Source organism: Colletotrichum siamense, assembly GCF_013390195.1.
Source record: "Colletotrichum siamense strain Cg363 chromosome Unknown KSG_Cg363_contig04, whole genome shotgun sequence".
Taxonomy (NCBI): Eukaryota; Fungi; Ascomycota; class Sordariomycetes; order Glomerellales; family Glomerellaceae; genus Colletotrichum; species Colletotrichum siamense.
In genome coordinates this window covers 324,697-351,948 of record NW_023501017.1, presented here as the reverse complement: position 1 = coordinate 351,948, position 27,252 = coordinate 324,697, and the positions used below count along the sequence as shown (strand labels likewise).

The window sequence follows — 27,252 nt, the reverse complement described above, 5'->3', positions numbered from 1 at the left end:
AAGTAATAGCTATTTCACCGCACCCTTATGGAGTCTACCTTGACAGCTTCGGCAGTACAACGATAGACACAGATTTCACTCTGGGATATTGATCAAGCCACCTCAACCTGACATGACAAATACCACCCAGTGCGCAGGCATCGGTCAGATGCCTCAAGGTCAATTGCATGGCCCACGAGATGTCACTGAGAACTCTAGTACACCACCATCGGCTGCAACCGAGTTCTAGGCTGCATCTTTCACCAGGAAGCTAATCCTCACCCCACGCCGACTTCAGGGGTAAAGGCTCTAAAGTCAGAATTTGCGGACTCACGGTTGATGATTCGACTCATCAGCATCCTACTGAGCACCAGCTGAAAAGTCTTGCCTGACATCGCCTCGAAGTTGTGTTACGCGATTGACGGACGAATGGACGAGATGGGAAAGGCGATTACTCCCATTTCTTGGGTCCTTCCCGATGTGATGTCTCGGCTTCATGAAGTCATAATAGCCAACATCGCGTGATAGCGCCAGTGAGCCGTCGACAAGCGCCCTCTCAGGCAGGCGTCAGGCGCTTTTAACCGAGACAAAAAGTCTCGCCCGACAACTTAAATAAAGTCAGTGGGGGTACGGAAACTCGCATGGATGACAAAGCTGCATTGCGTACCGCCTGCGATGACAGCTGTGGTGGTCATTTGGACACCATGCCATTGAAGTGCCCCAATAAGTTGAGTGAGAATCACGCGTGAAACTGATAAAAGCGATACTACAGCAGTCATAAGAAGATGTTTCAAGGCCTATGGTCAATGCTGGTTGCTGAATCTCATGGATCATCTGAGAACCGGCTGCGTTCGAGGATGAAGGGAACCCGATGCTGTATGATTCGTGCGGATCACGTCGCGCTTTCCCATTAAGAAGTCACGGTTCTCCCCTCAATAATGTGCAGGTTTATGTAAAGGCACCTCATAATACGATGACGCCTAGGGCCCGCAAAATTGTCACTCCGGGGTTGACTTTCAGATAAGGGAGATTCGCATCTGTCGACCTCCTGTGTCAAGAATGCTGCTACCCAATGCCCCGGTTTCTCCCCAACCCTCCCACCAATCTGAACCACATCATCCGGTCAACTGGATAAAGTGCTGCATCGTTCCCTGTCTAGCGGCAGCGGGTCAAGGGTGCTGCAGCTTTATCGAAGTGAACCGTTACCGCGGGCCGTGCCGCCACGAGGCGCTCCGATCTTTCGGAGGTCTCAACCGAGATAGATTGCCACGCGCGCCCTAAGGCGATTTCACCCACCTGTGGAACGTTGTAGATCGTTTGTAGAACTTCTTAACTACAATTGGTACTCTTTCGCGAATTGTAGTTCGCCCATCAGGTAGGAGGCAACAGATGGCCGCTTTGTGACTGCAGATGCGGTTGTAGACGTCTCTCTTCGTATCTGTAGAGAGGACAAAGACAGCATCGCATACATCGACCCTTCGGTCGCACAGCGATACAAGAATCAACGACTACGGCATTGAATCACACCAGGTTCTCGATTTTTGAGAATACGACGTTTCGCAGCGCCATGCCAACATGGAAGATGCATATTCTCGTCCGGATGCAGAAGAGCATGCAAGGAAGAGTGGGTAATTGCGCTCCGGTTTTCGGAGACAGTCCGTTACCCCGGACTTCATTTCTTCCTAGCTGCGGAGAAGTTTCCGCCATCGCTCGCGGGATTCGAGTCACTAAACCGGGGTGAAACCTGCAAAGAAAAACTTCCGAGGAGCACGCCGTGAGTTGGGGTCGAAGAAGCCATTCTGATTCAGCTGCGATATCACCCACCCGCAATCTCATGGCCCGAAATGCGACATCACCCCAATCATGGTGACTCCGTGACACCACTGGAGGGCATTTCTGCCAACGACTCCGACATAGAGCGGGCTCAGGTAGCCGAGGTCAACAAAATCAACGATGACACCAAGGACAGGTTACCGCCACCGGTCGCAAGCGATGAAAAAGGAGTTCTCAACACCGTCGAATTACCCCTGAATGTTGATGCACTTGAGTCGACTTTCCGAATCTCAGATTACCTGCAGAATAATGGCATTGAAGGATTGCCGGCAGGTTCATATCCAACGGCGATAGACGCCAAATATCAGTCGCCATTCGCATGGACGCTTAAGAAGAAAACCACGGTACTGTTCGGAACATTCATTGCTTCTACGCTGGCAGCATATTCTGCAGGCGGATACGCCATGGCTTCAGAACCCTTGACCCAGAAATGGGACATCTCAAATACAGAGTTCAACGTGGGTATCACGCTTTTCGTCCTCGGGTTCGGCTTCGCACCAATGATCCTTGCCCTGATCAGCGAGATCTACGGTAGATACTGGGTTTTCGTTGGCTCAGGCGCGGTCTTCTTCTGCGGCACTCTGGGTTGTGCAATCACCGCATCTTTTCCAGGGATGCTCGTATCACGGCTTATTGTTGGCAACGGCGCATCAGTCTTTGCTACCCTGACCGGAGGGGTTGTAGGCGATGTCTTTCACAAGGAAAATCGCAACACGCCAATGGCTCTGTACTCTATGTCCATCATGATTGGGACTGGCCTCGGACCCATGATGAGTGGAATCATCGTCGACCATCTTCACTGGAGATGGATCTTCTACGTACAGATGATTACGGTCGGATCAACTACGTTGGCTCTTTTCTTCTTCTTTGATGAGACAAGAAGCAACGTGGTATTGAGGAAGAAGTGCATTGCCTTGAACAAGCACTTCGCGGATATCATTCTGCATCGCACAGCATCATCGACCACTGCAGATCGACCTATGCTCCAGTCAGAACTCCAGCCAAGCATGGATACTCCCGTTCGGGTTCAATTTCGGGAACGTTTTGAGGGCCCAGAACTCGATTTAAGCATCATATGGCGGAGCTTCTCGTTTCCCCTCAAGCTGCTCTTCACGGAATCGGTTGTCTTCTGGTTCTCGGCCTGGGTATCCTTCGCATGGGCAATTCTCTTCATGCAATTCAACAGCATCGGCCTCGCATTTCGGTCTACATATGACTTTAACAGCAGTCAGGTTGGTGGTGTTTACACCGCTGTCGTTGTCGGATCAATCTTAGGCGCCGTCATCACCATCTTCCAGGACCCAGTCTTCAGGAAGCTCATGCCTCGCCAGATGGCCAGTCCCGAAGGCCGGTTGTATTCTGCCTGCATCGAATCCTTATTCCTTCCCATCGGACTGTTCTGGTTCGGCTGGAGCACTTCAAAAGCCATCCACTGGATCGTCCCAGCCTTTGCAGTTGCGTCGGTTACGATTGGTATCTTCACGATCTACCTAGCGGTATTCAACTATCTCGCCGACATCTATCATCGTTACGCGTCGTCTGCTCTTGCAGCCCAGTCGATGTGTCGGAATCTGTTGGCTGGTGTGTTCCCCCTATTCACGAACACCATGTTTCAGAAACTGGGCTTTGGGCCAGCTGGTAGCTTGCTGGGCGGGATTGGGCTGCTGTTGTCCCTCGTTCCGTGGCTGCTGTGCATCTATGGGGAGAAGATCAGAGGTCGGAGCCCGTTCGCTGGTCAACTCAAGACTCCTTAAATACAGCATCCTTTCTTTCACGAGGTTCACTAAGTTCACGAAACAAATGCAAAGTCTAGATCAAAGTAATGGTAACATAATGGATATGACTTTTTTTATTCAGGCGAGTGCGTATCTGTCCCTGCTTTTTCTTCCACTTTTGCTGTTTCCACCGCCCCCGAAACCTCTTTTTCGAGGCCTTACTTGGGGCAGTTTGCAACATTCGAAGATCCGGGTCCATTCCTCGTGCAGGCTTGTCCTGCCTTGTTGGCGCAGCTGCCAGAGGTGCAGAGCAACTTGACACCGCTTGCGTTCTCCTGGCACTCTCCCTTGGCGGTGCACTTGCCCTCTTGAGCCTATAGAGAAATCGCAAATTAGCTTCTGTTTTGGCCTGAGCCACATCAATTGCGCAGTTAACTTACCATGACCGTGGTCGCAAGACCAAAGATGGCGGCAACGAACAGCTTGTTGATCTGCATTGTGGTGCGTTCTTGTGTATTTGTAAAGAAGAGTTGAATAGTGGAACTGATGTGATTGCTGCCGACCAAAGACTTCGCAGACGGTAGGTAGGCAAGATGCGACTATTTGTAGCATTTCCTTGGGCATAAAGTTGGACCTATTTTTACCCACAATATAGCTGTGACGAAACCTCCCGGTTAAGGTTCGAAGATCGACAACACTCTTCATTCGCGTGTGGGCTGTTCATGGTCCCGGCTTGTCGGCGGCCCCGAGACACCCGGCGAAGAATCCCTATAGGGCTCAATTCATAAAGAAGCTTGCCCATCACAAGACATCATTTGCGATACTGCTTGAGTTCGACAATTGTTCTCATGTGTCGGTTACAGCTGCAACGTTTCTACTCAGCCCGGTAAAAGTTTCCGGGTGAAGCAAACTGAAACCGGTCATGGCCGATCAGGCCAACCATGAACGCTCAAGAACAGCTGCTGGGACCCCAGTAACAGATCAGTCCAGAACCTTATTCAGTTGAGATGAAGGACATGCGTGTGAAGTCCGGAATTGAAACCGAGTGTGCACACGATGTGCATCGAAATACTTCACCTGGACACATGCGATGCTATTGCATCTTTTGTTTGGAGTAACTTCATCGGAGACGGATGTTTCATGACACGCTCACTCTTGAATGAGCATCATTGGAGGGAGAAACGAAACGAACTTGCACCGTCGAGCCGGCGATGGCACATGATAGCGGCATCTCGGACGGTTGTTAGTCACGAGATGAGACGTTCTTCGGCAACTGTGAATTCGGAGGCCGCCAAGCTACATGATGGCAAGACTCCTCCAAGTTCAGAGGCCGCAGACTTCTGACGTATCATTACGCCCGTCTTCAGAAGCTGATTACTCATAACACCGTCCCTTATGTCGGCATGAGCAGCTTTCCTGACGGAAGGGCGGATTTATTAGTTTTGATGGCAGACATGCGCTGCGCGTTTGCCTTTTTCTTGGTTTGGTAGCGTGGGATACAAAGAAACTTTCACCCATCTTTCTAGTCTGGACGCTACCATGCTCTGTAAGCTGGACATTTCAACGTGCTAAAGAGGCTGTATGATTATAAAGTATGAGAATGAGGAAAAGATGAAAATGGCTTCATATGACGTACAGCTGCCCCGACATCTGAAAACAATGCCATTTACCATAATCAATTCATATTACATGGCCCGGACTGATTTAGGTCGAAGGCCATGAGGTCGACTTTTGGGAGTCTTCCCAGCCTTTGCGGTGGACTGACAACTATTATGTAGAGCCTGACCACAACGTAAGTAACAACCCTGGTGGTCAATCCAGTGATTGTCAACTTGATAATGAAACGTGTCCAGAGTCCCAGACCACCGAACAAACCTACTTTTCAAAACTTTCTTCTCTACAACTACACGAAGTCTGGACTGATTCTCCCCATGTCGAATTTACGACACTCTTTCCACCCCATATGATCCCTTGGAATCATTGATAAATAATATCGGAATTTTCCTCTATGGACGGCTTGACAACGGGTCAATGTTGCCAAAGAAATGAATCAACTACCAGTAGAACTCATGGTCAAAATTGTCGATCTTCTGGGCGTGCGCGGCATGCTTGCGATTAAAAGAACATGCCGTGGTTTCTTTCAAATTCCAGTGGACGACATTTACAGACGAGCCGTTGAGGAGGATCTCCCCCATTTTCTTCCAGGACCTTGGGAATACGTATTGATTAAAGATACTTCGGTCACGCCACACATACTTCGGGCAGCTGCTGTCGGCAATCTTCCAATTTTGCGCGAGCTCGTCAACCACGGCGCTGACCTTGGGATGTATCTCACCCCGGGATGTCAGCACAATCCTCGACTAAACGTTCTATCAGGTGCAACCCCACTGCATATTGCTGCGCAGAACGGGCAAAACGAGTGCGTGGAATATTTGTTATCTTTCAAAAGCGTTGCTGACGACATCGATCGCGACGGCTTCTATTGCTGCATGTGCCCATTGAAAAGACACCTGGCATCTGAGTACTTGATGACAAGTGACTTATCATCGAGTTTGAGTCTAGCGATTGCCCATCTGCACACCGACACAGCCCAGACGTTGATCAAAAACGGTGCAAACTGGAATGAAATGTCCATCGCAAGCAATGCCTCCCCTTTATCACATGGTAACGAGCGGAGCTACTGCGCTGATACGGTACACTTCTAAGTTGAGACGTGAGAAGCAGCAATACTGGCCTTTGTCTTGCTGCCAGCGATGGACTCTCCTACAGTGGGCTTCATATTTCAAGGGAGAAAGGGAAGAAATCAAGCAGCTCGTAAGCGCATTGATCAACGCCGGAGAAAAGCTGGATACACCCAACAAAGACAGGCGGAATTCGGAAGCCGCGCGCAGTTCCTTGCATTTCGCAATTAGAACAGGGAATATTCGTCTTGCAACAGTTTTGCTAGAGGCTGGTTCGTACGCGGGGATAGACTGCGACAGACAGGCGGTATACGAGCATTGGCAACATGATGGTACACGTTCAATACCGGTGCATGTCATGGCTCCCATGCCACCGCCAGGGTGCGAGATGTGGCCTCTGGCACTTTTCAACTTCATGTGCGACACGAAGGCTGACGTAGGTAGAAGGCGGCCGGTTGGTGTAAGCGTAGAAGATTACTCTCGCTGGAGGAAAGGGTATCGAGACACGAAGGAGTACCGTCTTAAAATGGAGAGATTTTGGGGCATTCCTATAGAAGAGTTGGACTACTTTCGAGCCTTAATCGAAGCACGTGTAAGACCTTAGCTGGCACTCGATGTATGCGAAGTCGCTCCAAACTGGTATCATGAATTGGATACAATACATCTAGCTTTTGATGCCACCTCACTTTAAACGTTTCATCCAAACGTCCTAGCAGTGTAATGACAATATGCCGCTTAGCGGGACGTATTTATCAGATTGAGAAATTGAATTTAGGAGACCAAATGATCATATCTTAAGCTGAGGGGCATGAAATGACTTTCGTAGGTGATTCGGGACAGTATCCTGCCCAATACGAACGTGTTGCCTTCTCGCAGTTATTCGGGTCGCTTGCGTCGCTGCTTGGAGTCAATACGTGTGAAGGAACACGGCGGCTATTCAGGCTTTGCACTTACCGGTCGACCTGCAGCATGCACCATGATAGAGTGTCCAAGAATTGACCTGACGTGCCGTTGGTTCTAAAAACCAGCTTATTGATGTCCTGGGAAGAGTCAGTCTTGTGATCCCGGCTCGACGCTTGTTCTTCAACTTTTCTCACCTCGGTTTCGTAGCAGCATTCATTATTTTGTCTTGTTTGGATGTCGACGGGACTAGCAAGTGCCAATAATGGTGCCAGGAATAGGGCGAATTTGATAGAGAGCATTTTGGCGACTGAAAGCAACTTCAACGAATTGGATAATCGCTGTCAAATGGTGCAATGATGGGTTCAAGAAGATGATGGAGCAGTGTAACTGAGCCGCTGGTGGGACGATTGCGAGGCCCTAAATATATGATGTTCACTGCTCAACGTGTAGGATTATTTCTCTCAAAGGGTCATCAGGGGCACGAAGTGTCAACTCTATTTTGAACCTGCCAAGTCAATCTAAAATGGGTGAAGCAGGGTAATTCAGCCCTGAGCTACATGCTTGGCTCTGCTAATCACGGTCGATCGCAACCCTGTATTTGTAAGACTCCATGGTAAGCTCTTAAGCGTTAACCGAACTTCCTGCGGATTGACTGGGGAGGCCTGCTGTGCCTCAGGAGCTTTGAGTTTTGGCATAGTCATGTACGTGGAACCTGCGCATGCTTGGGATTAATTGCGGGCGATCAGGCGACCTTCCAAGCCGTCCTATTTTGGAATTTGGGACGAACTCCTCCGCCCCTACTTCAGATGACAGCCGGCTTATCCGCTGATTACGCCGATGTTTACTGTTCTCTTCGTTCGTGAATAATACAGCGCGTCTCAATTAACCTTCAGTGCGTGGTGGCGGTAGACTGCCACGGTTACCCCGCATCATGCACTAAAGCGTCCATCGCAGTCGCCAAGTCGATATTAACGCTGGTAAGAACATGTCCAAAATGCAGATACTTGTCAACATGCACATACTACTCATTAGTACGGAGCACATATGGTAATAGTATGCGATGTTATTGTATGATGATTGGAATGGCCCTCAAAAGTGCTTACTTACTCTTCCAAGCGTAGCTTAGAAACCCCAATAACCCTTGACCAAGAAGGCTCCATATCCAGCAATGGCACTCAGAAGCCCAACACTGCCAAAATAGCCAATGGGCCTGCCGCTGCCGAGTCCCTGCTGCAGGATACCGAAATCGGCATGCAGCACGCGCATGGCCAGGAAGCTGCCGAGGAACCAACTCAGCACCTTACGGTTTCCGCCATTGACCTCCACCAAAGTAGCGAGTATGAAAGCCAACGGAACGTTCTCGGTGAAGTTGGTATGCGCACGAGTGAGGAGGTACAGTTTGTCGTTCTGGTAGGCGCGCCAGTCGGCGCTGCCAGTCGATGAGTTGTCCCCGAGGTAGTGCTCCTTTTGCAGACGTTCGCGAACCGTTCGTAAGCTGAGCAACGCGTAGTACGCAGTGAAAGGGAGTGCGAAGGTTCCCGTCACAGCTGTTCGTCGAGGGGTCAGGTCAGTGACTGGTCTCGGAGCTAAACTTGCATGTCTTGATGTGTCACTCACGGAGCAGCTTCGGGATCGTGGTCAGGCCAATTGGTTGAGAGCTCATGATTGCGGTAGAAATGCGACGGAATTGAGTGATTGTTTGCGCATTTCGTGCGTCTTCAATGGTTGCTTAAATGGCAGCCAGACATCCGGCAAATAATCTAGAGACCGAGGTGATTTGAATGCTTGACGCGACTATCTGCGGGAATGACGATCTTCCGCTGCTAGCGCCAGATGCTATGACGCCTTTGACATCATATGCGCAAGCTACCGCCAGATCCGGATCGGTGGACCAACGAAGCTGGAATAATCTTCTGGTCAAGGCTTTGTGGTTTGAACCGCATGTTCCAGGATGCAAAAGTCCACAACGGAGGCACTAGGTATGAATATCAGTACCAAGTTTCTTCCCTCAAGAACATGCGAATCTGACGAGCACACCCTGCCCCAATTATAGACATCATACTCAAGGAAATGAGCTGAAAGAGTAGACAGAGTACTGATGAATTAATGAGTGAATTATGTCTGCTCTCACCTCGTCTCCGTGGTGAATTAATTGCCCTCTAGAGGCATCAAATGAGTGTTCCTTGAGCCATACCAGGCCATTAAACTCCTACTTATGCCATGCAATCTCAAAAACCAGTTTGGACGCCTCCCATATGCAATTCGAAACGGCGCATTAACAAAATCCTTTCACGTTCTCTACTCAAAGACTGGAGCGTTGCACTCGACATTGAAGCTGACAAAGCTAGCGTCACCGTCAGGTACATTCGCGCATTCCTTGACGGAGACAACTTGAGCAACTCCGCCGCAGTTCTCCTCTGTGTACGCATACACTTGGATATGTTAGTTACAGTATGGAATGCAAGATACAAGGCTTAACTTACTCGTGCACGTAGTCTGGTCATCGGTTTGAATGTCGTTGAGGAATATTCCCTTTACTACTTGGGCGTTGAACGTCGGTTGACACTGGTTGGTCTGGGATTCGTTGATCGTCCAAACACCTAGGTTTCCTTCATTTGAGCCATTTTGGCCGCAGCCCGTTTCGCTCCAGATGCGAAAATCGGCTCGGTGAGGGTCGTCTCGGCGCATGGGACTGGCCTGAGCTGCCAAAGATAGGCTGGCGATAGAGAAGAGGGTAGAGAAACGCATTTTGGTGATGGTTGATATAACGAGTCTTAACGGTTGTATTATCTCGTGTTGGTCGATTTTGTGATTGAATTGTGGTCTGTATATCTTGTGACGGTGAGAGGTTGAGAGGAGGTGGTGTGATGGAGAGTAGCAAGAAGTAGATGGCAAGTGGGGAGACGTGTACGCTTTATGTATTCGTCGACCACAGGATAGCCCTTGATCAATCATCAACTGCTCAAAATAGAACGTGTTCGAAGGTACTATCATACGCGTCGCTGGATTAGCTGATGGCGAAGTCTTCACCGACAGCAAGCGGTCTCGCCAAAAATACGAACGATCAGCGTGACGAGGATTTAGGTCTCACATAGGTCTTACTCGGATGTACCCACCCGTAATCCGCAGCAAACATTTCTTTCGGGCATACGATGATGCGGTGCAACCAGAAGCCTGCAGACCGCCTCGTCGGGACGTCCGGCAATGGTGAAATTTCCAATATTGCTTTGACGTGCTGCAGAAGAGAACCTTTTCGATTAGCCAGACGGGGCTCGGAGGTGGTTGCAGTAGTCTAGGGGAGGAGGACAGGAAATCTGGGGTCTCAGATATTCTCCTTCCGTCCGTGGAAGACCCCGCAACACGAGACGGATTTCCACGAGTTGATCGACGAGCTAGACTAGCACGGAGACGTCACTGGTCAGTAGCACATGCCACCTCCATCTTGGGGCGTTCTTTGATCGCCGTCGTATTGCGCCCCAAAGCTTGAAAGCGGCACTGGTCGGTACGTACTTGTGCAACGTCACTTCCACTGCTGCATCGACGCATAGAGCGCAGAACTTTTGTACAATGTTTCCATGCATGAGTTTTGCAGGTCTCGGTCTGGCCACCGACTCGTGATCATGCAACTTCGTATCGAGAAGTCCACCCGCAAAGAACAGCGAACAGCTCCTAGGCCACGGTCATCCCAGCAAGCGACTGTGTGAGCTTAGCCACGGAGGTAGTATGTCCAACCGGTGTTCCTTGTTCAATGACCGAGCCGAAAACGCGAAAGCAAGATCAGACCATTTTGCACCGTGTTTGAGAACAATGTGAAGATCAACTCGGTTCGTAGTGAAGACATGAACGCCTATTTTGTATACACTAAGTTATTTCTATCCTACTACTTCTAACGAAACCAACCTAGACCAAGGCTTTTGGCCATTTCCATGCGTTCCACATTTCCATGCGTTCCACTACTTGAAGATATATCGAAGTCGAGGATGGGCAGCCGGACCTCCCCAGGGCCGGAGTCTCGTCAACATCCTATATCTTGTGATCGAATCTTGTAGATAATTATGAAACAAGTTCTCGAAGGTTTCTATGCTGGGTTTGTCAGTTACTGTTGTCTCAACCGTCACGTTTTGGCCCGCTTGTTCTGGCATCTCGTCCAAAGTGTCTGCAACATACCCCTGGACATGCTGCAGGAATTCCAGCAGCGCACAGGAATTACAATTTCTTGGGCAGATGGCGCTCTCCATGTTCTCATTCATTGTTTGCGGAAATATTTCGAGGGCGCATTTGTTTCGTGGGAAGGGTATCCCTGGATAGCGACAGCGGAAGACGCAGTTCTCGAAACAAAGACTTTGCTTGCACATGGGGCACGCCGGATCGCTCTTTGCTTGTTCATTTCCTGGAACAAAGTCATTGACATCAAATCCTTCCCAGCATAGGGCGTACAGGCAGCCTCTGCAGAATATGTGGCCGCATGGGACGACGATTGCCGTGCTTTCGTTCGAAGGTTGGGGTCGACGTCTTCTCAGATCGCGGGCGCTTGTCACGCCATGAGTTGCCGCAAAGCCATCGGGCCGGTGATCATTTTCTGGAAATCCATCTCCAACGATATTCATTTCTTGCCTGCAGATGACGCATGTGAGTTTTAAACCTTCGAAGAGATTGGGGTCAAGACTTAGTTGTCTTCTGACTGGTGGGAAATAAGAGCATCGCTCATCGATAGAGTTCGAAAGGTGCGTTTGGGAAGCCATTCGTGGCGATCAATTGGTTGAGAGATAGAAGAAATAACAAAGTGAGAATAATTGGTGCCTGTCGCTTCTGTTTTTGATGTTGTCGTGACTTCCAATTGCTACCTTAGCTATGGACGTCACCTTTATAAGTAGCTTTCACTTCGCATCGGGCATGAGCATTACTGGTCTCGCCAGAGATTTCAAGACATTAATCTTGTTAGGCACTCTTCTAACATAGGCTGTCAGATGATCATGGTCTAGAGACAAGGGCAGATGTGCCTGTGCAAGCATCATGTGATTCATTGTTCTATAATCAGCCTCGAACAAAGAGTCTTGGTTGTTTAGCACTATTGGAATACACCTTCCGACAATAGAACAGTTATGAATGTTTATTGAGAATTATATGGACCGAAACTCCTTCCGCAGTGGGGGCGGACAAGTGGTTTGTTCATCTTGTTGCAAATTAACTGGTTCGAGACATGTTCTTCCAGCGGACTGTGAGAGACTAAAGGCCAGCTAGAAGGCTTTCATCAGGAGACTGTTCCCAGGTAATAGGTGCTGTAACTGCAGTCAGAGGGTGTGACTGAGCATCATGAACAGATTCGATCACAACAAAGATCTCCAGAGGATGCAAAGAACCAGCGTCCCAGAGCTCCCTTCTGATGGTGGCAATCATTTGTTCTCGTATCTGCCGAAACATGATTTCGTCATGACCGGCAACCTCAGACGTGTAAAACAACCCCGGGTAAGCAAGCTGCAATTTGAACCCGATTCTCTCTGAATTGGGTATGCGCAACTCGTTTCTCAGTTGCTGCAGAGAACACTGACTGAACCGAAGCCGCGGTTTCCAAGTCTGGACATTCAAAGTTGGATAGCGCGAAGCAATGTACTTCAAAGTAACATCGACTCGTGGCCAAAATTGGTCAACCCCAAACGCAGGTGCCTGTGGTAGAGCTAAGTGGCATACTTGGCTGGGCCAAAGAACAGGAACAGGAGTCTCCACTGATGCTTGCGCCACAGAGGCAACCAAATTTGACTGATGGCCATGGATTGCCCTAGGGTTCTTTGGGAGCACTTCCTGCTTGACGATTGGGGTGTTGACAAGGTGCGACTCGTCATCATCGGAAGCCGTGAGATCAATAACTAATATTGAGCGGGGTTCCTCCGTCATGGCACCAGCAGCGTTGTCAGAACATCTTATTTCAGTATTGCTCTGTGATCTGAGTCTTGGTTGGTTGGAGTTCTCCTTGCGGTCTGTCGGCGTCGCTTCCAATAGAACATTGTGTCTCTCGCGAGCATCGATGCTGCTTCTCAGCTTTTGGCGTTTCAGAGACCGATCCGATTCGGCAAAGATGGTGTTCTTGCATGCATTCCCTATAACAGCCTGACCAATACTTTGCTGCTGCAGGTCGGTTAGTCTTTTTAACGTATACGTTAGTCTCCAAAGGCGAATCTCGTACCGAAGGACTTTGAAGGAGATTCGAATTGATCCCGCCCTCTAGTGCGCATGACCCTTCAGTCGCAGTATTCGAAACCCTAATCTGCATTTGAACATGGAAACTTGGCGCACATCCGAGCTGCATGTTTGGTTCATCTCTAGGAGTGTCACTTACAATGGTGTTGGGTCAAGTGAAACTTGATTTGTCACTAAAAGTTCGCTTGCAATCCGGACGCTGTTCCCGTTGCTGCAAACTTCGCCATTGCTGCTTTCAACATTTGATATAGGTTCTGCTTGACTTCTGCTAGTCTCAAGCTTCCTCTTCTGTCTGTTTTCGTTCATCTTGTAATGCCATGTCATTTTGACCATCCATTGCTTCACATTAGGTTTGATGATCCTAACAGTATCAGCATCAAACGTGGACTTGAGACCAAAAATTGTGTTCGCACCGTTCTTTATGTTCATGATTGGAGTAACGAAGTCCGTTGAAATTCGGAGAATTTTCGTCGTTCGGCCAGAAGTTGGGCCCATTGCCCGCTGCGTCAAGAAATCCTTTGACCACTTCATTGAGAACTAACTGGTTAGGTTCATTCCAGCCTATTTCGTTGGCAGCTCTCCCGTCTTGGGTCTTGAATGTGCTATGGAATAGCTTTATGGATGACAGGAGCCGTTTGCAACTCTCGGCAGTCTTGTTGCCGTAGTTCAGACGCTCTCGGAGTATGGCGATTGATGGGATGTTGGAGATTGACAATGACCCAGCAGCGTCTCGCGCCATGGCTGACCGGAGTTAGGCGAAGGATGAAGTACAAGCAGAAACTTTCTCGCGATTTGGCAGTTTTGTACAAAATACGTAGGGGTCAGCTGCGACACGAAAACTTTTCATGCTCCAATTTCATTTTGTTTTGCAGAATTCTCAGACTCCGTCTTTCATAAAATTAGCGGTGAGCTTATTATTCTCAAGTCCGAGATAGGGTGCTTTTATCATGTGTCTACCCGCCTTGGCAGGTTCCAAACGGGCTGCGTTTGCAGGATGCCCGCAAACGCGACTTGGGGAGAAGGTACGTCAGTCTTGAGGCCAGGTTTCATCGTCGATGTATCCGGCACCAACATCACCTCGCATAGGACTAACTTTTTATTGATAGCCTGCTATGCTAGGGGGACTCAGAGTTGCTCATTCAATTGGTTACAACTGAACAACTAGTAGCAAACATCGACAAACCGAAACACCAAATCATCCAGACGTAGAGTCTACCTAAAAGACATGGGAACTGTGCACCATTCCCAATGCAAAGATCGTGTTTTTATTTTTATGAGGCATGCACGAGTGTCTAGTTGATTGCGGCGAGAGCCTTCTTCGTCTCGGTCTTCAAGTCCAGTTCTTGTAGTCCCAGAAGTGTAATGGCGGCGTTCTCCTTTACTGCATGCCCTTGACCATCTCCAAACACGTATTGTTGAAGTAGTTGGATGAAAGCACTGTAGTCTCCCTTCGCAAGTTTCTCATCGGCGACCTTCTCCAGGTCAGAGGTCTTGACGTTGCTGACCGCAAAAGTGGAGCCGGTTTCCTCCTCGACAACCTTCAGGAGCTCACGTTGAGTAGTCGTGAAAGAAGCGACGGTGATGTACTTGTTGGCGGTTGCTTGGGGGTTCTTGAGCACGCCGACAACGGACTGTCCAATATACGCCAGAGAAGAGGCTGAGAATGGCTCATTCCCAGAGTCAAAGATGGTGACGGCCTTGCTCTTGACATCAAGACCCAGCAAGCCCTTGTCGAAACCCTGTTACACGTCAGAAATGCCTTTCTTAACTGGAAAGCAACATCAATATGATGTGACCTACCCAGTCAAAGAATGGGCCGACGGCGATGCCCGTCCAGCTAAACCAATCATGCTTCTTAGATAGCTCGATCAGATAATCGGTGCTGTCAACCTTGGACTTCAAAATCGCACCAATCTTGGTCCCCTGGGCATCACGAGTGTGAATTCCGAACTCTGACGGGATGAATCGCTTGACTTGTGCAGCAACAGCGGCATCAATCAGCACCTTCTGCGCGCCAAGCGCTGCCGTCGCAGCAGTTGAGACCACGGCGTCCTGTCCCTTAAGGGCTTCCGTAACAGATCCAACCGAAGACAGATCGACTTTCTTGACAGTGACTCCAGAGGGAAATGTGGCGGTGGATTCTTTCCTGCTAATGGCAGTGACTTCAAAACCGCCTTCGACAAGCCCAGCAAGCACCTTTGGGCCAAGGTTTCCGGAGGCCTACAGGGATCAGAACGTTTGGTTATAAAGTGGGCTCAAGGCGTAACTTACCCCGATGATAGCGACTTTCTTAATGGCAGACATGGTGATGCTTAGATGAGGAAATGTTTCGGTATACGTGTGAGAGAAACTCAATTTTCATATGTTATTTCCGCTGCTGTTGATTCATTGAACGTTTAGAGGGATGCAGCTCCTTATATGCCTTGATGCCGCACTGACGACGAAGGCCTCACCCCGCCTTCGTCATATGTATCATCGCGCAATAATTGGAGATCTCGCATGATTAGCCAGCACTACAGCACGCGATACCCACTGCCGATTACCATCACTACATTATCAATCCGTAACCTTCCGTGAGTAGCTGGGTTCACGGCGAACGGAATCTGTTGCCAGGCCGAAGTTTAAGTTTCCAAGCCCCCACCATTCCGCCGGGACCTAATTGCCTCCGCTAGCCGATTTACTTCCGACTTTACTCATCGATCACCAATGTGTTATTAGTAAATGTCAAAGGTGAAAAGGCCACGGTTGTTCATAGGAACATAGAAGCATGGTTTGGCAAGGTTTAGACTTTTCGTACTGCATGAGGTCTCGGTTTCTAACTCGGCATACAGTTGACTTCATTGGGACTGTCGTTGTTACATGCCCGCCTTTTCGCTACATTAGCATGCTGCACCCCAAGTTTTGGCCGTAGAAGGCGAGTTGACACGTCTTACAGGATTCAAAGCAGCCAGATCTGTCATCGAACCAATCTGCGCAGCAACCTGGTATGAGGCTTTGAGCTGGTGACCTTTGTGTAACTTCCGAAGCAACAGAACAATCAGAGGGTTGGGGGTTTTAGGTCAGTATTCACCAATACTGAGATATGATTCTTTAGTTGGAATGACCTCAAAGCTGAAGCTGAATGCAGCGATACATCACCTGCACTTCATTACACTAAAGACATCTGCAAAGATGTCCAAGGCGACCAGGAAACTTCGTTCGTCTTTGCTCAACCGACAATGGCGCACCCAATGTTCATCGGATCAAGGCGATGATCAGCAAATGCGGACAGACAGGATTTTATCATATTACGCTTGTGAACGTGAGAGTTTTTCTAATTAACATCTTAGAAATTTTGTGTTTACGGGGCAAGGAAAGAGCCTAGTTCCACTAGCCCAGGCAACTTCAAGTCCAAAAACCTCAGCCACTAGAACTGCAGCAATCTTCTACAATTCAACCCTACAGACAGTACAGCCTAAAACAGATTTAATTTGCGTTAGACTACACCAGTTCAGAATTCAACAATAACAATCAATGTCGATGCTCCTCCGCATGGCCCATGCGCTGCCATCATTATGAGCCATCGTGACTCACTGGCCTCCGCCAATCAGAGCGACGTTCGCTTCGCGAAAACCACGTCTTCAGATAAACGAAAACCGTTGGCGTCCCCAACTCCTCACAAGCCCCTATTCACGCCTCTTTCCTGAGGATTTTGAAGACAGTAACCCGTTCGGGCCGTTACCGGATCCCTTTCATAATCCTACTCAATATCTCTTAGCCAGCCTCTCCATCACTAGGGAGAGGCACTCCGTCCTGAGTTCATGGAGACGCAAATGTCCACCGTCGTACGCTTCGAGCCTCGATACCGCCTGGAACCCGTCCGGCCACAACAGCCCAAGGAACCTGAACCCCCTTGGCCAAGGCACATGGTGGCCGACTGTCGACAACCTAGAACCAATGTTTGGATGGTCGCAGGATTCTTCAAATTCCACGGGTGACGCCCCGCCGTACACCGACAATATTCCTCTTGATCCTCGCCTCGATTCGGAGGACTTGCAGTCAAGCTTAGAGTCTCCTGATAATGCAGCAAATGGCGGAATCGGCGATGACAAAGAAGATAACCTTCTGGGGTTACTGAATGCGATCAACTGTTCTGCAGCACAGCAAGCCCAGAGTGAGTAATCCATCAGCCTAAATATTGCTTGTGTCTTAATCACATGCTGACAAGTGAACTACAGGTTCATCTATTCGCGTCGACGACTCACGGTACATCGAGTGCCCTGCGCCACATGACTATCAACACGACCCCCTGGAGAGATTAGACAGACGAGTTGACCATCCTCTGGTTCATGATCACCACTTATCAGTTCTTCCGGAACTGCGCGACCCGGCACCTAAAGTCACGGATTCGACACCCTCTGCTGGGTCGGTGCCGAAGCGAAAGGCCAACTCTGCAGACAATAACCAAGGAGACACAGCCAGTAATGAAGACATGGCCGCGACCAAAAGACAACGGAACACCATGGCAGCTCGAAAATACCGTCAAAAGGGCAGGGATCGCATCGCCGAGTTGGAAGCTGCTTTGAAGAACGTCGAGGAGGAGCGGGATCAGTTAAGGCTCAAGCTTGTGAGAAAGGAGGCCGAAGTAGATGCTTTAAGAGAGATGCTAGATAGGTGACAGCCCGCATGGCGTCAGTGCACAGCATGCTCATTGGCCCACTGTCGTACGCCGACTTTGGTGTCGCATCAACGGCTATATGAGGTCATTTCTCGTTGTATTCATCTTCATCTCAATACATCTTCATCTAACATGGGTCCTATCTTGATACAGTGGCCGTCAGATCTCTCAGGGGGCCTCCGTAGGATCCCTACTAACGTTAGTCTTGTTTCTCATAAAAAGCCCGGACAACTCACCAATCAGTCACAAGTCTCTCATCAAGGCCATCCATCACGGCGAGATCATCCTTGGAAATCTCAAAGTTTCCAACACTAGCGTTCTCAATCAGTCGTTCTTGGCGGACACTCTTAGGAAGAGTGATCATCTCATGCTGGAGAGACCAGCTGCAAACGAATCATCAGCATGCCACACAGATAAGGAGTGACTCACGGGGTTTCACTTACCGCACAAACAGCTGCGCCGGGCTGCAGCCGTACTTCTGAGCCAGCTCCAAGATCTTGGGGTGCTTCATGCGCATTCCGCGGGCCAGAGGCGCGTACGCCTCGATGGCAATGTTGTGCTTGGCGCAAGTTTCCCTGATCTTGGTCTGGGTGTTGAAGGGGTGGACCTCGATCTGGTTGATGACCGGGGCAATACGGGGCTTGGAGGCCATGAGCTCCTCAATCTGCGGTACTGTCAATCTGATGTTCCTCGAGATCTGGTTTCACATGTGAAAAGGAGTGCAAGACTCACGTGGGCAGAACCGTAGTTACTGACACCTCCCATCTTCACCTCGCCCTCAGTGATGGCATCCTCCAGGGCCTTCCAGCTGGTCAAGCGTGCCTCCTTGCCGCCGTAGGGGCTGTGGAGGAGGAAAAGATCGACGTAGCCGAGGCCGGAAACCTTCACGGACTCCGTGATAGACTTGCGAACCTCATCATAAGAAGTGCTGCAGCTAGCGAGCTTGGTCGTGTAGAAAACATCCTCGCGCTTCAAGCCTTGAGCGTTCTCGCTGCTGGACAGGTAGTCGCTGATCGCCTTGCCAGACTCGCGCTCATTGCGGTACATCTGCGCACAGTCGAAACCGCGGTAGCCGGCGTTCAGAGCCCAAGGAATGGTCTTGGTGGCTTCCTTGCCGGACATGCAGTACAGACCCAGCTGGATCTGAGGGATTGTCTTGCCATTGGCCAGCTATCTGCGGTCAATCATCGTGATTACATGTACTGAGGGATTGAGGATGGGACTCACAGTAAGCCTGGTAGCCAGGTTGTACTTTGCCGTCGCCATTGTCAAACTATTTGTTGGTTGAAAATCACAAACTCCCGTCCTGAGCGTGGTTTGGAAAGAATTTTGGGAGAGCTCGGAGTTGGAGAAGTACGCGGAAAAGAGGTCGCCCGATGTTGCGGGCTGACCCGCCGTGACATCACGCTGGAATGAGGGGCGGTGGTGGGGCCTCGCCCGCCCCCGGTTTCGGTCTCCGAAGAATCATGCCATGAAATCTCCGATGGAGCCCGGCGGAACACTCTACTCGGACGACATCGCCGACAAACGCGGAATTCATACGTGTTCATTGTTCAGTGACTTATAATGCGAGCTATTTACAGACCGGTTTCCCCCCACCTTCCGCTCTTAACATCTTGTCACTACTTCGCTGGCCTCATTCTGAACACCGGACCTGCCCGGCAATCTTCGATAATGGCCGGCACTCTGTCAACGATGGCACACAAGATCGAGATGTCAAGATGCATGGTCTAGTGTCCAACCATGGACTCGAAAATAGGGGCGAATCTCGCACCGACCGGCTTGGCCTCATCAACGATGCGACGCATCTCCTTCAGTTCGTCCTCGGTAAGGACAACCTTGCGCGAATCCCAGTTCTCATCCAAGCGAGAGGCCTTGGTCGTGCCGGGGATGGCGATGAGGCCTTGGGCGGCGACCCAGGCCAGTGCAATCTGAGCCACCGTACATCCCTTGATCGTGGCCAGCTTCTTGATCTCGTCGACAATGGCCTTATTGCGGTAGAAGTTGTCGCCCTGGAACTTGGGCACTGCGCCATTCGAACAAGTAGTGTTAGTAGACAGACGCATTGACTAGCTGCGTTATGAGGGCGCTTACCGGTGCGTCGGAAATCGGTTGGGCCAAAGTCGTCGGGAGACTTAAAAGGGAAGTCATCAACAAGCCAGCCGTGTCCGAGGGGGCTGAATGCCACAAAAGCAACGCCAAGCTCCTTAGCAGTCTCGATGAGGCCGTTTGTCTCATGGATGGTCTCGAAAGCCGAGTACTCAGCTTGTATGGCATCAATCTTCGCAACTGCAAAAAGCAATACCTGGTTTAGCGTTGTCCCGGAGCCTGTCCCGTGTCATTCTGGTGAGCAAACGTACTCGCATTCGCTTTGCGCAAAGTCGCGGCAGAGCACTCAGACAGGCCGATATACTTCGTCTTGCCGGCACGACGGAGCTCATCCAGTGCGCCGATGGACTCCTCGAGCGGGGTGTCTGCGTTCGAGCGTAAGTGATCACGCCATTAACGGCCTGTGAAGACGGGTTCAAGATGGGAACGGGACGTACTCGGGTCGATCCTGTGCAGGTAGTACAGATCAGGGGTGAAGCCGAGCCTGTCGATTGTACCCTCAATATACTCCTTGATGTGGGATGCTGAATTCGTCACAGTGCGTTGCGGGCCAAAGACGTCGAATCCGCATTTGGATGCGACTACGCACCAGCAGCAGTAGTTAGTCCTGTCGTTCGGGTGCAAGTGTATATGCAATAATGAGACGCACCAAAGAGCTTGTCGCGCACGTCGTGCTTCTTGACAAAGTCACCGAGAAGCTGCTCGTTGGCGCCGTTCTTGTATGCGACCTGGTATGCTTGTCAGATGATTGATTGATTGTCTCCCATGGCGTCGACTTGACGACGGTGAGTGACATACGGCAGTATCCCAGAATGTGCAACCGCGCTCAACGGCCCTGAGCAGGACTGGCTCGGCCTGGTCGTAGCTGAGATCGCTTCCCATGGCAGAGCTTAAGCCCATGGCCCCAAAACCGGGGACCTGCACCTGGGTGTCACTGAAGGGCAGAGTGGTAGTAGACATGGTTGAGATATTCTTTGATACGTTAGCCAGCATACTGCCAATTTGCAGGGACAGGAGCTTTATGTTTGCGTACATGACGATGTGACAGGATTGTCCGATATTGATGGATGCAGAACCGGCGGAACATGGAATATGTTGCTGTTGATCACGGTTGCGAATGGGCTTTGCATTTATCATGTCGGTGGACTTGACGGGCAGGCCGAGACCCCAGAGAACCAAACCGAGTCAGTCCGAATGCCGTGGGTCCGGCTTCCACTACCTTAAGTCCGCTCGCTGACAACCCGGAAGATGCACGGACTGGCGTGCGGGCGAATCAATGGGGCATCACGGCATATCCCATCCCCTCCCATTGAATCGCGTACCTACAACACCACAAGATCCGTAGTGACGTAGCAATTCCGCCGAGCTTATGCCCGGTCAACTGCCGATGAGTGCGGGAAGGAAATTGAAGAATTCTTGCGATAATTAATACAGTAATACATGTATGTGGGATGCACACGACACCACGAGCAAGGGTCGAGCGACAAACACTGCCAAGTGGGGATATCACCTTAGTACGAACGACATCAAAGGCTTGCTATGACTTTTATGACTTATGTGACATGTCTAACAACTTTGATTATTCTGCATAGATCTCGCAGCTCTCCAGGTGATAGAGGATTCTATCTGAACAGTACGTGTCAAAGTGACTTATCACCCAAAGCAATGAAAGATATCAATATGGTCCTCTTAGCGGACCTTGAAGAAACCAGTCCAGAGACCGGAGGAGGCGAAGACACCCTTGGGGTCCACCGCCTTCGAGATCTCCACCAAACGGTCCCGGTTGTTCTGCCCATATCCGCCAAAAACATCTTGGCCCTTGTTTGCGTAGTTGATGTAAACGAAGGGGTGAAACGCGTCGAGCTTCTCTGCCGCCGCCCGGAAGTCGGTGATAAAGGTCTCCGCAAGCGTGCTTGCTGCATTGTCCAATGTTCTGTCGGTCCAGCTCAGAGCGAAAAGGTTAACTGGACGTCTATGGTTAGACACCGTTGGTTGCGCAGCGCTTGCTTGAGAACAATGGTAGAAGGTGAGGGAGCTTGGTATTGACGTACTTATGAGATGTCCCGAGACATCTTCCAGACCGAGAGCGTTGCCGCCTCTAGCCTTTGCGTTCTTCATCATTGCCGCAGGGATAGAGTATGTGATGAGCTGGGGGTTGAGGCTGGTTAAGTTTCTGGTCTCGGTGAGGTTCTTCATGATAGCGAGGCCTTGCTGGCTCAACTCCAAAGACGGGTAGTGGGTCAAAGATGTGAAGAGGTTCCTAGACAAGACAGTTAAAATCAACCGAAGAACATCACCTAATGAATGAAGTACCTTGTAACTCCCAGCTGGCCGACGGCGCTGGTGCTGCTCGCCAAGGTGTTGATGCCCCCCGTGAGGTTACCCACGGCCGGGATGCTGTTGAGGGCGTTGAATACAGGGGGATTCATGACGGGCTCTGCATATCGCTGCGTGGTCGATACAGTCCAGCCGTTCTGGGCGGAGAAAGTGTAGCGGTATTCAAGTCCGACATTGGTATCTTGCTCGTCTTCAACCGTGAAGATCTTTTCGACCTCGTCCAACAGCGGGACGATCTGGCTTTCGGGAAAGGTGCGCGCTCCAGTGTACACGGGACCCTGCTCATAGACGTCGACAACGAACGACGTGACGATGCCGAAATTGTTACCACCACCTCGCAGCGCGAAGTACAAGTCGGGGTGGGAGCTTTCTGACACCTTTGCCACGCTAGCATTGGCCAGCACAACCTGTCGAGGTGATAAGTAAGAAAACGGTTTTAAGACGCAACAACACCAACATACCTCGTACTCCAATACGTGATCCAAAGCCCATCCGTACTTCGCCGAAAGGGCCGACGTACCGCCGCCGAGGGTGAAGCCACCCGCACCGACCTGGCCGACTCGTCCACCGACATTGGTCAGGCCGTACGGGTCAAGAGCAGCGTATATCTGCCGGGTGACGGACCCACCGCCGATGCTTGCTGTCTTCCTGTCGTCCGATACGGTGATGGTGCTCATCAAGTCCAGGTCGATGGTGACTCCACCCGTCGAGACCGAGTCGTCGGGGTTCCTGGAATGGCCACCACACTTCACCGCAAACTTGCACCAGCTGTCCACGAGTACCTTGAGAATCTTGGAAACCTCGTCGGTTGAATTGGGCTGGACGCGGCAGACATAAGCCGTCTCGAGTTGCTTCTGATCCCAAATGGTGAAGTTGCTGTCGGAGGCCTCGTAGTGAAGTCGGCCGGGGAAGCCGGCGGCCAAGACGTCACACTATATGACCGGGTCAGAGTGCAAACCATCACTTCATCTGGCTAGGATGGGCCTACCGCCTGTTGACAACTCGGGCCACTGTTAACAGCAGAGACATCACGCGCCACTGATAGGGAGGCGGCGCACGCCTGAGAGAAAACAAGGCCGCAGACCGAGGCGATCTTCCAGTTGCTAAGCATGGCATTCATCTTGAAAGTCGATGATCAGTGAAATATCGGACGGTAAGTGAGTTTGGTGGTTGAGAAGGGTAGGACGGCAATTTGGTCACGAAGCCATCGGTCCTTTTATAAGCTATTTAGATTTGTAGTCTTTCACACAATTTCACTCTATGCCAATCACAACGAATGACTTTCATGTTGGCGCCTCGTCATGTCGTAATTATGATAGTCGGGGGAAGGCGAGAAACGAACGTGTGCTAGAATCAGATACCCGCGGATGATTAGGTTGGACGAGGGACCCTGGGAGCCTAGCAAACGAACTGCCGTGCCCCCACCTGACGACTTCGTCTACCAAGGACCTCTTTACTAATACACCTCAGCAAAACATACCTGCCACCCCGTGCTGAGACCAACCATTTTCATGGGGCTTACGTAGCAAGTCGTTAAAACCGAAAGTCCGGGTCAGCAACCTTCCGTTTACAGTGTAGAGGATACCCACGTATATGGGTCTACTTAGCCAATGAACCTTGCGGATAGTGGGCAGTGCCATTAATGGTTGACCTCTCGACCGTCGTTAGAGAAGACGTAGAGATACCCGTCCAATCATGACATGACCTCCGGCAAGATCATCTGTTGACTTATTCGGTATCTTGAAAGGGTAGTGTATTCGTAAATGGGGGAGATGGGTCAGTTAATTTTCCTTAGTTAGGTTCTTGATGTTAGAAACGTCAACGTGCTGTTTCTAAGTCTCATGTTTTCTTCTACGCCTTTCTTTTTTCCCTGATCTTTTCTTTACGTTCATCCAACACAGCATCGATTCATTTTCTCAGTCTTTCTTTGCACAGAGTCAACGTGTCATAATGAAACACCTTCTTTCATCAGTCACTGTGGCACTCGCTTCCGCCACCCTTGCTGCTCCTCAACCCATCTGCGGTAATTGGACAGTTGGCCAAGCAGTGAAGACAACGAGCGATCGTGTCTTTGGTCATGCTGCTTCCGATGCCGATCAAGTCTCGGCGTATTTGGGTATTCCATACGCCGTCCCTCCAGTAGGAGCCTTGCGTTTCCAGCCTCCCATCGCCTACAACGGGTCGCTGGCCATCAACGGCTCTGACTTTGTTAGTTGACTATTCGGACAAAGCCGTCCTGCATTTCCCGCTGCACCTCAAGAACAGCACACCACATATCATTCGCCTGTTATTGCTGTTTTGTGGGGGGCGGAGTAGTTGCTAATCCGTCGTGCAATCTCTCTTAGGGCCCAGCGTGTATGCAGCCTGCACCCACCGAATTTCCCCAGAGCGAGGACTGTCTGTCCATCAATGTCTGGACCAAGCCCCAGACCGGAGAACGCAAGAAGGCTGTTCTCGTCTGGGTCCATGGAGGTGCCTATACTTACGGTAAGCAAAACCAATGAGGACGACCGGCGTTGGTTACGACTGACGGTGGCGCTGTAGGCGGCGCGCGTCAACCTATGTACGACGGACAGTTTATCGCCGACACGTCAGATGTTGTGTTGATGTCAATCAAGTAAGGGAGGAAATCACTTGCATATCTCGAGACATAGTATCACCTAACGCTTTCTCTCCAGCTACCGTCTCGGCATCTTTGGTTTCCCCGGTGACCCTTCTTCTGCTTCGAACCTGGGACTTCTGGACATGAGGGTTGCTATGGAGTGGGTTCGCGATAACGCCGAAGCGTTCGGCGGCGACACCAGCCGCATCACCATCTTTGGCCAGTCTGCTGGCTCCGGAATGGCCGACTTCTACTCCTTCGCCTATGCCTCGGATCCCATTGCTAGCGGCTTCATCTTGCAGAGCGCGACTGTCGTCGGCTTCCCAGCCCTTCTCGCAGACACCCTGTCCCCAAGGTGGTACCGTATTGCTGATTCTGTCGGCTGCTCTAGTAGTAACAGTAGCACCGCCGCCGCCGCCGTCACCGACTGCATGAGGAACCGCACCGCTGCGCAGATCTTCGCAGGCTTCTCTGCCGCTGAGACTGGCATTGGATCGACTCCCGCTTTCGGCCCTGGTGTGGATAATGAGCTCGTGTTTGAAGACTACTCCAACCGCAGTTCTGCAGACGCCGCCTACCTAATTGGCAATAACGAGAATGAGGCCGGCGCTTTCAAGAGCCTCCAGCCTAACAGGACCGAGACTTACTGGGCCGATTTCAACTTCAGATTCTATACTTGCGCCGACAACATCAGGCTTGCCCAGACCGTTTCGGCCGGTCTCCCTTCCTGGAGGTACCGTTACTTTGGTGACTTCCCCAATCTGGCCCTCTCGATCAACCCGCCCAGCGGAGCGTATCATGGTGCCGAGGTATGTACCCTCCGTCCCGTTCCACACACACACACACACACACACACACACACACACACACATGTCTGTACACTTTGGTTCATCGGGACTAACTCTTTCTGTCTCTTTCTCTAGTTGCAACCTCTCTTCGGAACGCTGCCTCAGGACCCCCCTAGTACAACCGTGGAGTTGGAGACGGCCGAATTCCTTCGCGGCGCCTGGACTACCTTTGCAAAGAACCCCACCTCTGGCCTGCTCAGCTACTCGGGCGGGTGGCCGTTTTACAACCCCAGCGAGAACACCATGGCACGCATTGCATTCAACGACCAGACTGGCACCAACCTGGGCCAGGGTGACGCTTACAACGAACGTTGCGCGTCTCTGCCCGCCACTGCTCCGTCTTAGGTATGCAAGTCCGAGGATGCCATTTGCGAAATAAGGTCCGAATAAGGATGGTAGGATTGTTTTGCCTTGGACGAGGTTGAAGGATTACATCATGCATGGGAAAAGAGCCTACCCTTCTAGTGACAAGCATTGAATACACAAGTCCCGACTTTTGAATCGATAATGACTCGGACAGAAAAGACAGTTGAGGAAGTGGCCGAGATTGACGTTAAACCAGAAGTGAGGGTTGAGTTCGTAGCAGCTACGTACAACCACCGACCTACGAATCCTTCACAAAAACGTCAAAGAAAATGACCTCCCACTTCCAGCCCTTCTGCCGAACCAGCATATTCCACTCCCCAAGCAAGTCGTGCAAATAGTGAATGTTCGCCTTCAAATAATATCCCTGGTCCTTCTTGCGCAGCCACGCCGGCGAATCAGCGTACGCGCGCGTATACAACATGGTAATCCACATCACATCCTTACCACACAGCCCAAACTCCTCGCCCTTGGGGCCGAGCAGCTCGAGCACGCGCTCAAAGAAGGCGGTCCAGTCATACTCGACCTCGACGGCCTTGGTCTTGGTCACTACCTGTGTCTCGTCAGCAACATCGGTCTTGCCCACGGCGGCGGTCACCTTCTTGATGCGCGGGGGCACGTTGTGGCGCAGCTCGTCGACGGCGTACATGAGCACGTCGACGAGCTTGAAGCAGACGTCGTCGAAGGGCTGAAGGAGGTCGTAGTACTCCTCCCACGGCAGGTCGAGCTTGAAGCGGGAGGGCTTGAGGAACTCGAGGGCGGCGCGGTGCGGGTAGGGGATGAGCTGGTCGATGGGGTCGAAGCGCAGGCCGGGGATGCGGAGGTAGGATTGGGGGGTGAATTCGTAGATGAACTCGGCGGAGGTTTGGGATTTGGGGGTGGGAGTGGGTTCCATGGTGTCTGTCTGTGTTGCTTGTTTGGATTGGTGACTATGTTGAGTGGTTCTTGAGCTTGATGTGGTCGATGGTCAACTTTTGTAGGCATGATGAACCACCCAAGAGCACTACGGACAAATCCATTGATATTAGCG

At 50.8% G+C, this 27,252-nt stretch overlaps 12 protein-coding genes across 12 annotated transcripts; 3 read left to right on the top strand and 9 right to left on the bottom strand.

The window, feature by feature from the left end:
* Positions 1 to 1,823: 1,823 nt before the first annotated feature.
* On the top strand, positions 1,824 to 3,566 carry atB-3 (Efflux pump atB; the record flags this gene model as incomplete). Its single annotated transcript, XM_036637859.1, has 1 exon — positions 1,824 to 3,566. The coding sequence occupies one exon, from the start codon at positions 1,824 to 1,826 to the stop codon at positions 3,564 to 3,566; it is 1,743 nt and encodes a 580-aa protein (XP_036495384.1).
* A 179-nt stretch (positions 3,567 to 3,745) lies between these two features.
* CGCS363_v006009 (uncharacterized protein) lies at positions 3,746 to 4,024 on the bottom strand (the record flags this gene model as incomplete). The annotated part of the gene is made up of 2 exons (XM_036637858.1): positions 3,746 to 3,901; positions 3,968 to 4,024. The coding sequence occupies 2 exons, from the start codon at positions 4,022 to 4,024 to the stop codon at positions 3,746 to 3,748; spliced, it is 213 nt and encodes a 70-aa protein (XP_036495519.1).
* Positions 4,025 to 7,002: 2,978 nt separating this feature from the next.
* CGCS363_v006008 (uncharacterized protein) lies at positions 7,003 to 7,410 on the bottom strand (the record flags this gene model as incomplete). The annotated part of the gene is made up of 3 exons (XM_036637857.1): positions 7,003 to 7,105; positions 7,163 to 7,248; positions 7,306 to 7,410. 3 exons carry the CDS (start codon positions 7,408 to 7,410, stop codon positions 7,003 to 7,005), a joined length of 294 nt encoding a protein of 97 aa, XP_036495508.1.
* Positions 7,411 to 8,233: 823 nt separating this feature from the next.
* On the bottom strand, positions 8,234 to 8,774 carry CGCS363_v006007 (uncharacterized protein; the record flags this gene model as incomplete). Its single annotated transcript, XM_036637856.1, has 2 exons — positions 8,234 to 8,658; positions 8,729 to 8,774. 2 exons carry the CDS (start codon positions 8,772 to 8,774, stop codon positions 8,234 to 8,236), a joined length of 471 nt encoding a protein of 156 aa, XP_036495506.1.
* A 635-nt stretch (positions 8,775 to 9,409) lies between these two features.
* On the bottom strand, positions 9,410 to 9,859 carry CGCS363_v006006 (uncharacterized protein; the record flags this gene model as incomplete). Its single annotated transcript, XM_036637855.1, has 2 exons — positions 9,410 to 9,543; positions 9,595 to 9,859. 2 exons carry the CDS (start codon positions 9,857 to 9,859, stop codon positions 9,410 to 9,412), a joined length of 399 nt encoding a protein of 132 aa, XP_036495370.1.
* A 4,739-nt stretch (positions 9,860 to 14,598) lies between these two features.
* CGCS363_v006005 (Isoflavone reductase-like protein IRL) lies at positions 14,599 to 15,610 on the bottom strand (the record flags this gene model as incomplete). Its single annotated transcript, XM_036637854.1, has 3 exons — positions 14,599 to 15,045; positions 15,107 to 15,526; positions 15,578 to 15,610. The coding sequence occupies 3 exons, from the start codon at positions 15,608 to 15,610 to the stop codon at positions 14,599 to 14,601; spliced, it is 900 nt and encodes a 299-aa protein (XP_036495367.1).
* Positions 15,611 to 17,242: 1,632 nt separating this feature from the next.
* Positions 17,243 to 17,963, top strand: CGCS363_v006004 (uncharacterized protein; the record flags this gene model as incomplete). The annotated part of the gene is made up of 2 exons (XM_036637853.1): positions 17,243 to 17,459; positions 17,524 to 17,963. 2 exons carry the CDS (start codon positions 17,243 to 17,245, stop codon positions 17,961 to 17,963), a joined length of 657 nt encoding a protein of 218 aa, XP_036495365.1.
* A 168-nt stretch (positions 17,964 to 18,131) lies between these two features.
* On the bottom strand, positions 18,132 to 19,229 carry CGCS363_v006003 (putative oxidoreductase; the record flags this gene model as incomplete). The annotated part of the gene is made up of 5 exons (XM_036637852.1): positions 18,132 to 18,153; positions 18,200 to 18,346; positions 18,407 to 18,627; positions 18,696 to 19,133; positions 19,191 to 19,229. 5 exons carry the CDS (start codon positions 19,227 to 19,229, stop codon positions 18,132 to 18,134), a joined length of 867 nt encoding a protein of 288 aa, XP_036495554.1.
* A 464-nt stretch (positions 19,230 to 19,693) lies between these two features.
* Positions 19,694 to 21,032, bottom strand: CGCS363_v006002 (Aldo-keto reductase yakc; the record flags this gene model as incomplete). Its single annotated transcript, XM_036637851.1, has 6 exons — positions 19,694 to 19,989; positions 20,058 to 20,252; positions 20,324 to 20,437; positions 20,510 to 20,653; positions 20,722 to 20,800; positions 20,871 to 21,032. The coding sequence occupies 6 exons, from the start codon at positions 21,030 to 21,032 to the stop codon at positions 19,694 to 19,696; spliced, it is 990 nt and encodes a 329-aa protein (XP_036495553.1).
* Positions 21,033 to 21,761: 729 nt separating this feature from the next.
* CGCS363_v006001 (Bifunctional solanapyrone synthase) lies at positions 21,762 to 23,529 on the bottom strand (the record flags this gene model as incomplete). Its single annotated transcript, XM_036637850.1, has 5 exons — positions 21,762 to 22,036; positions 22,124 to 22,332; positions 22,386 to 22,816; positions 22,871 to 23,341; positions 23,398 to 23,529. 5 exons carry the CDS (start codon positions 23,527 to 23,529, stop codon positions 21,762 to 21,764), a joined length of 1,518 nt encoding a protein of 505 aa, XP_036495552.1.
* Positions 23,530 to 24,359: 830 nt separating this feature from the next.
* On the top strand, positions 24,360 to 26,204 carry BCHE-3 (Cholinesterase; the record flags this gene model as incomplete). Its single annotated transcript, XM_036637849.1, has 5 exons — positions 24,360 to 24,617; positions 24,755 to 24,896; positions 24,954 to 25,026; positions 25,088 to 25,820; positions 25,935 to 26,204. 5 exons carry the CDS (start codon positions 24,360 to 24,362, stop codon positions 26,202 to 26,204), a joined length of 1,476 nt encoding a protein of 491 aa, XP_036495551.1.
* Positions 26,205 to 26,463: 259 nt separating this feature from the next.
* Positions 26,464 to 27,117, bottom strand: CGCS363_v005999 (uncharacterized protein; the record flags this gene model as incomplete). Its single annotated transcript, XM_036637848.1, has 1 exon — positions 26,464 to 27,117. The coding sequence occupies one exon, from the start codon at positions 27,115 to 27,117 to the stop codon at positions 26,464 to 26,466; it is 654 nt and encodes a 217-aa protein (XP_036495793.1).
* Between the last annotated feature and the right edge of the window lie 135 nt (positions 27,118 to 27,252).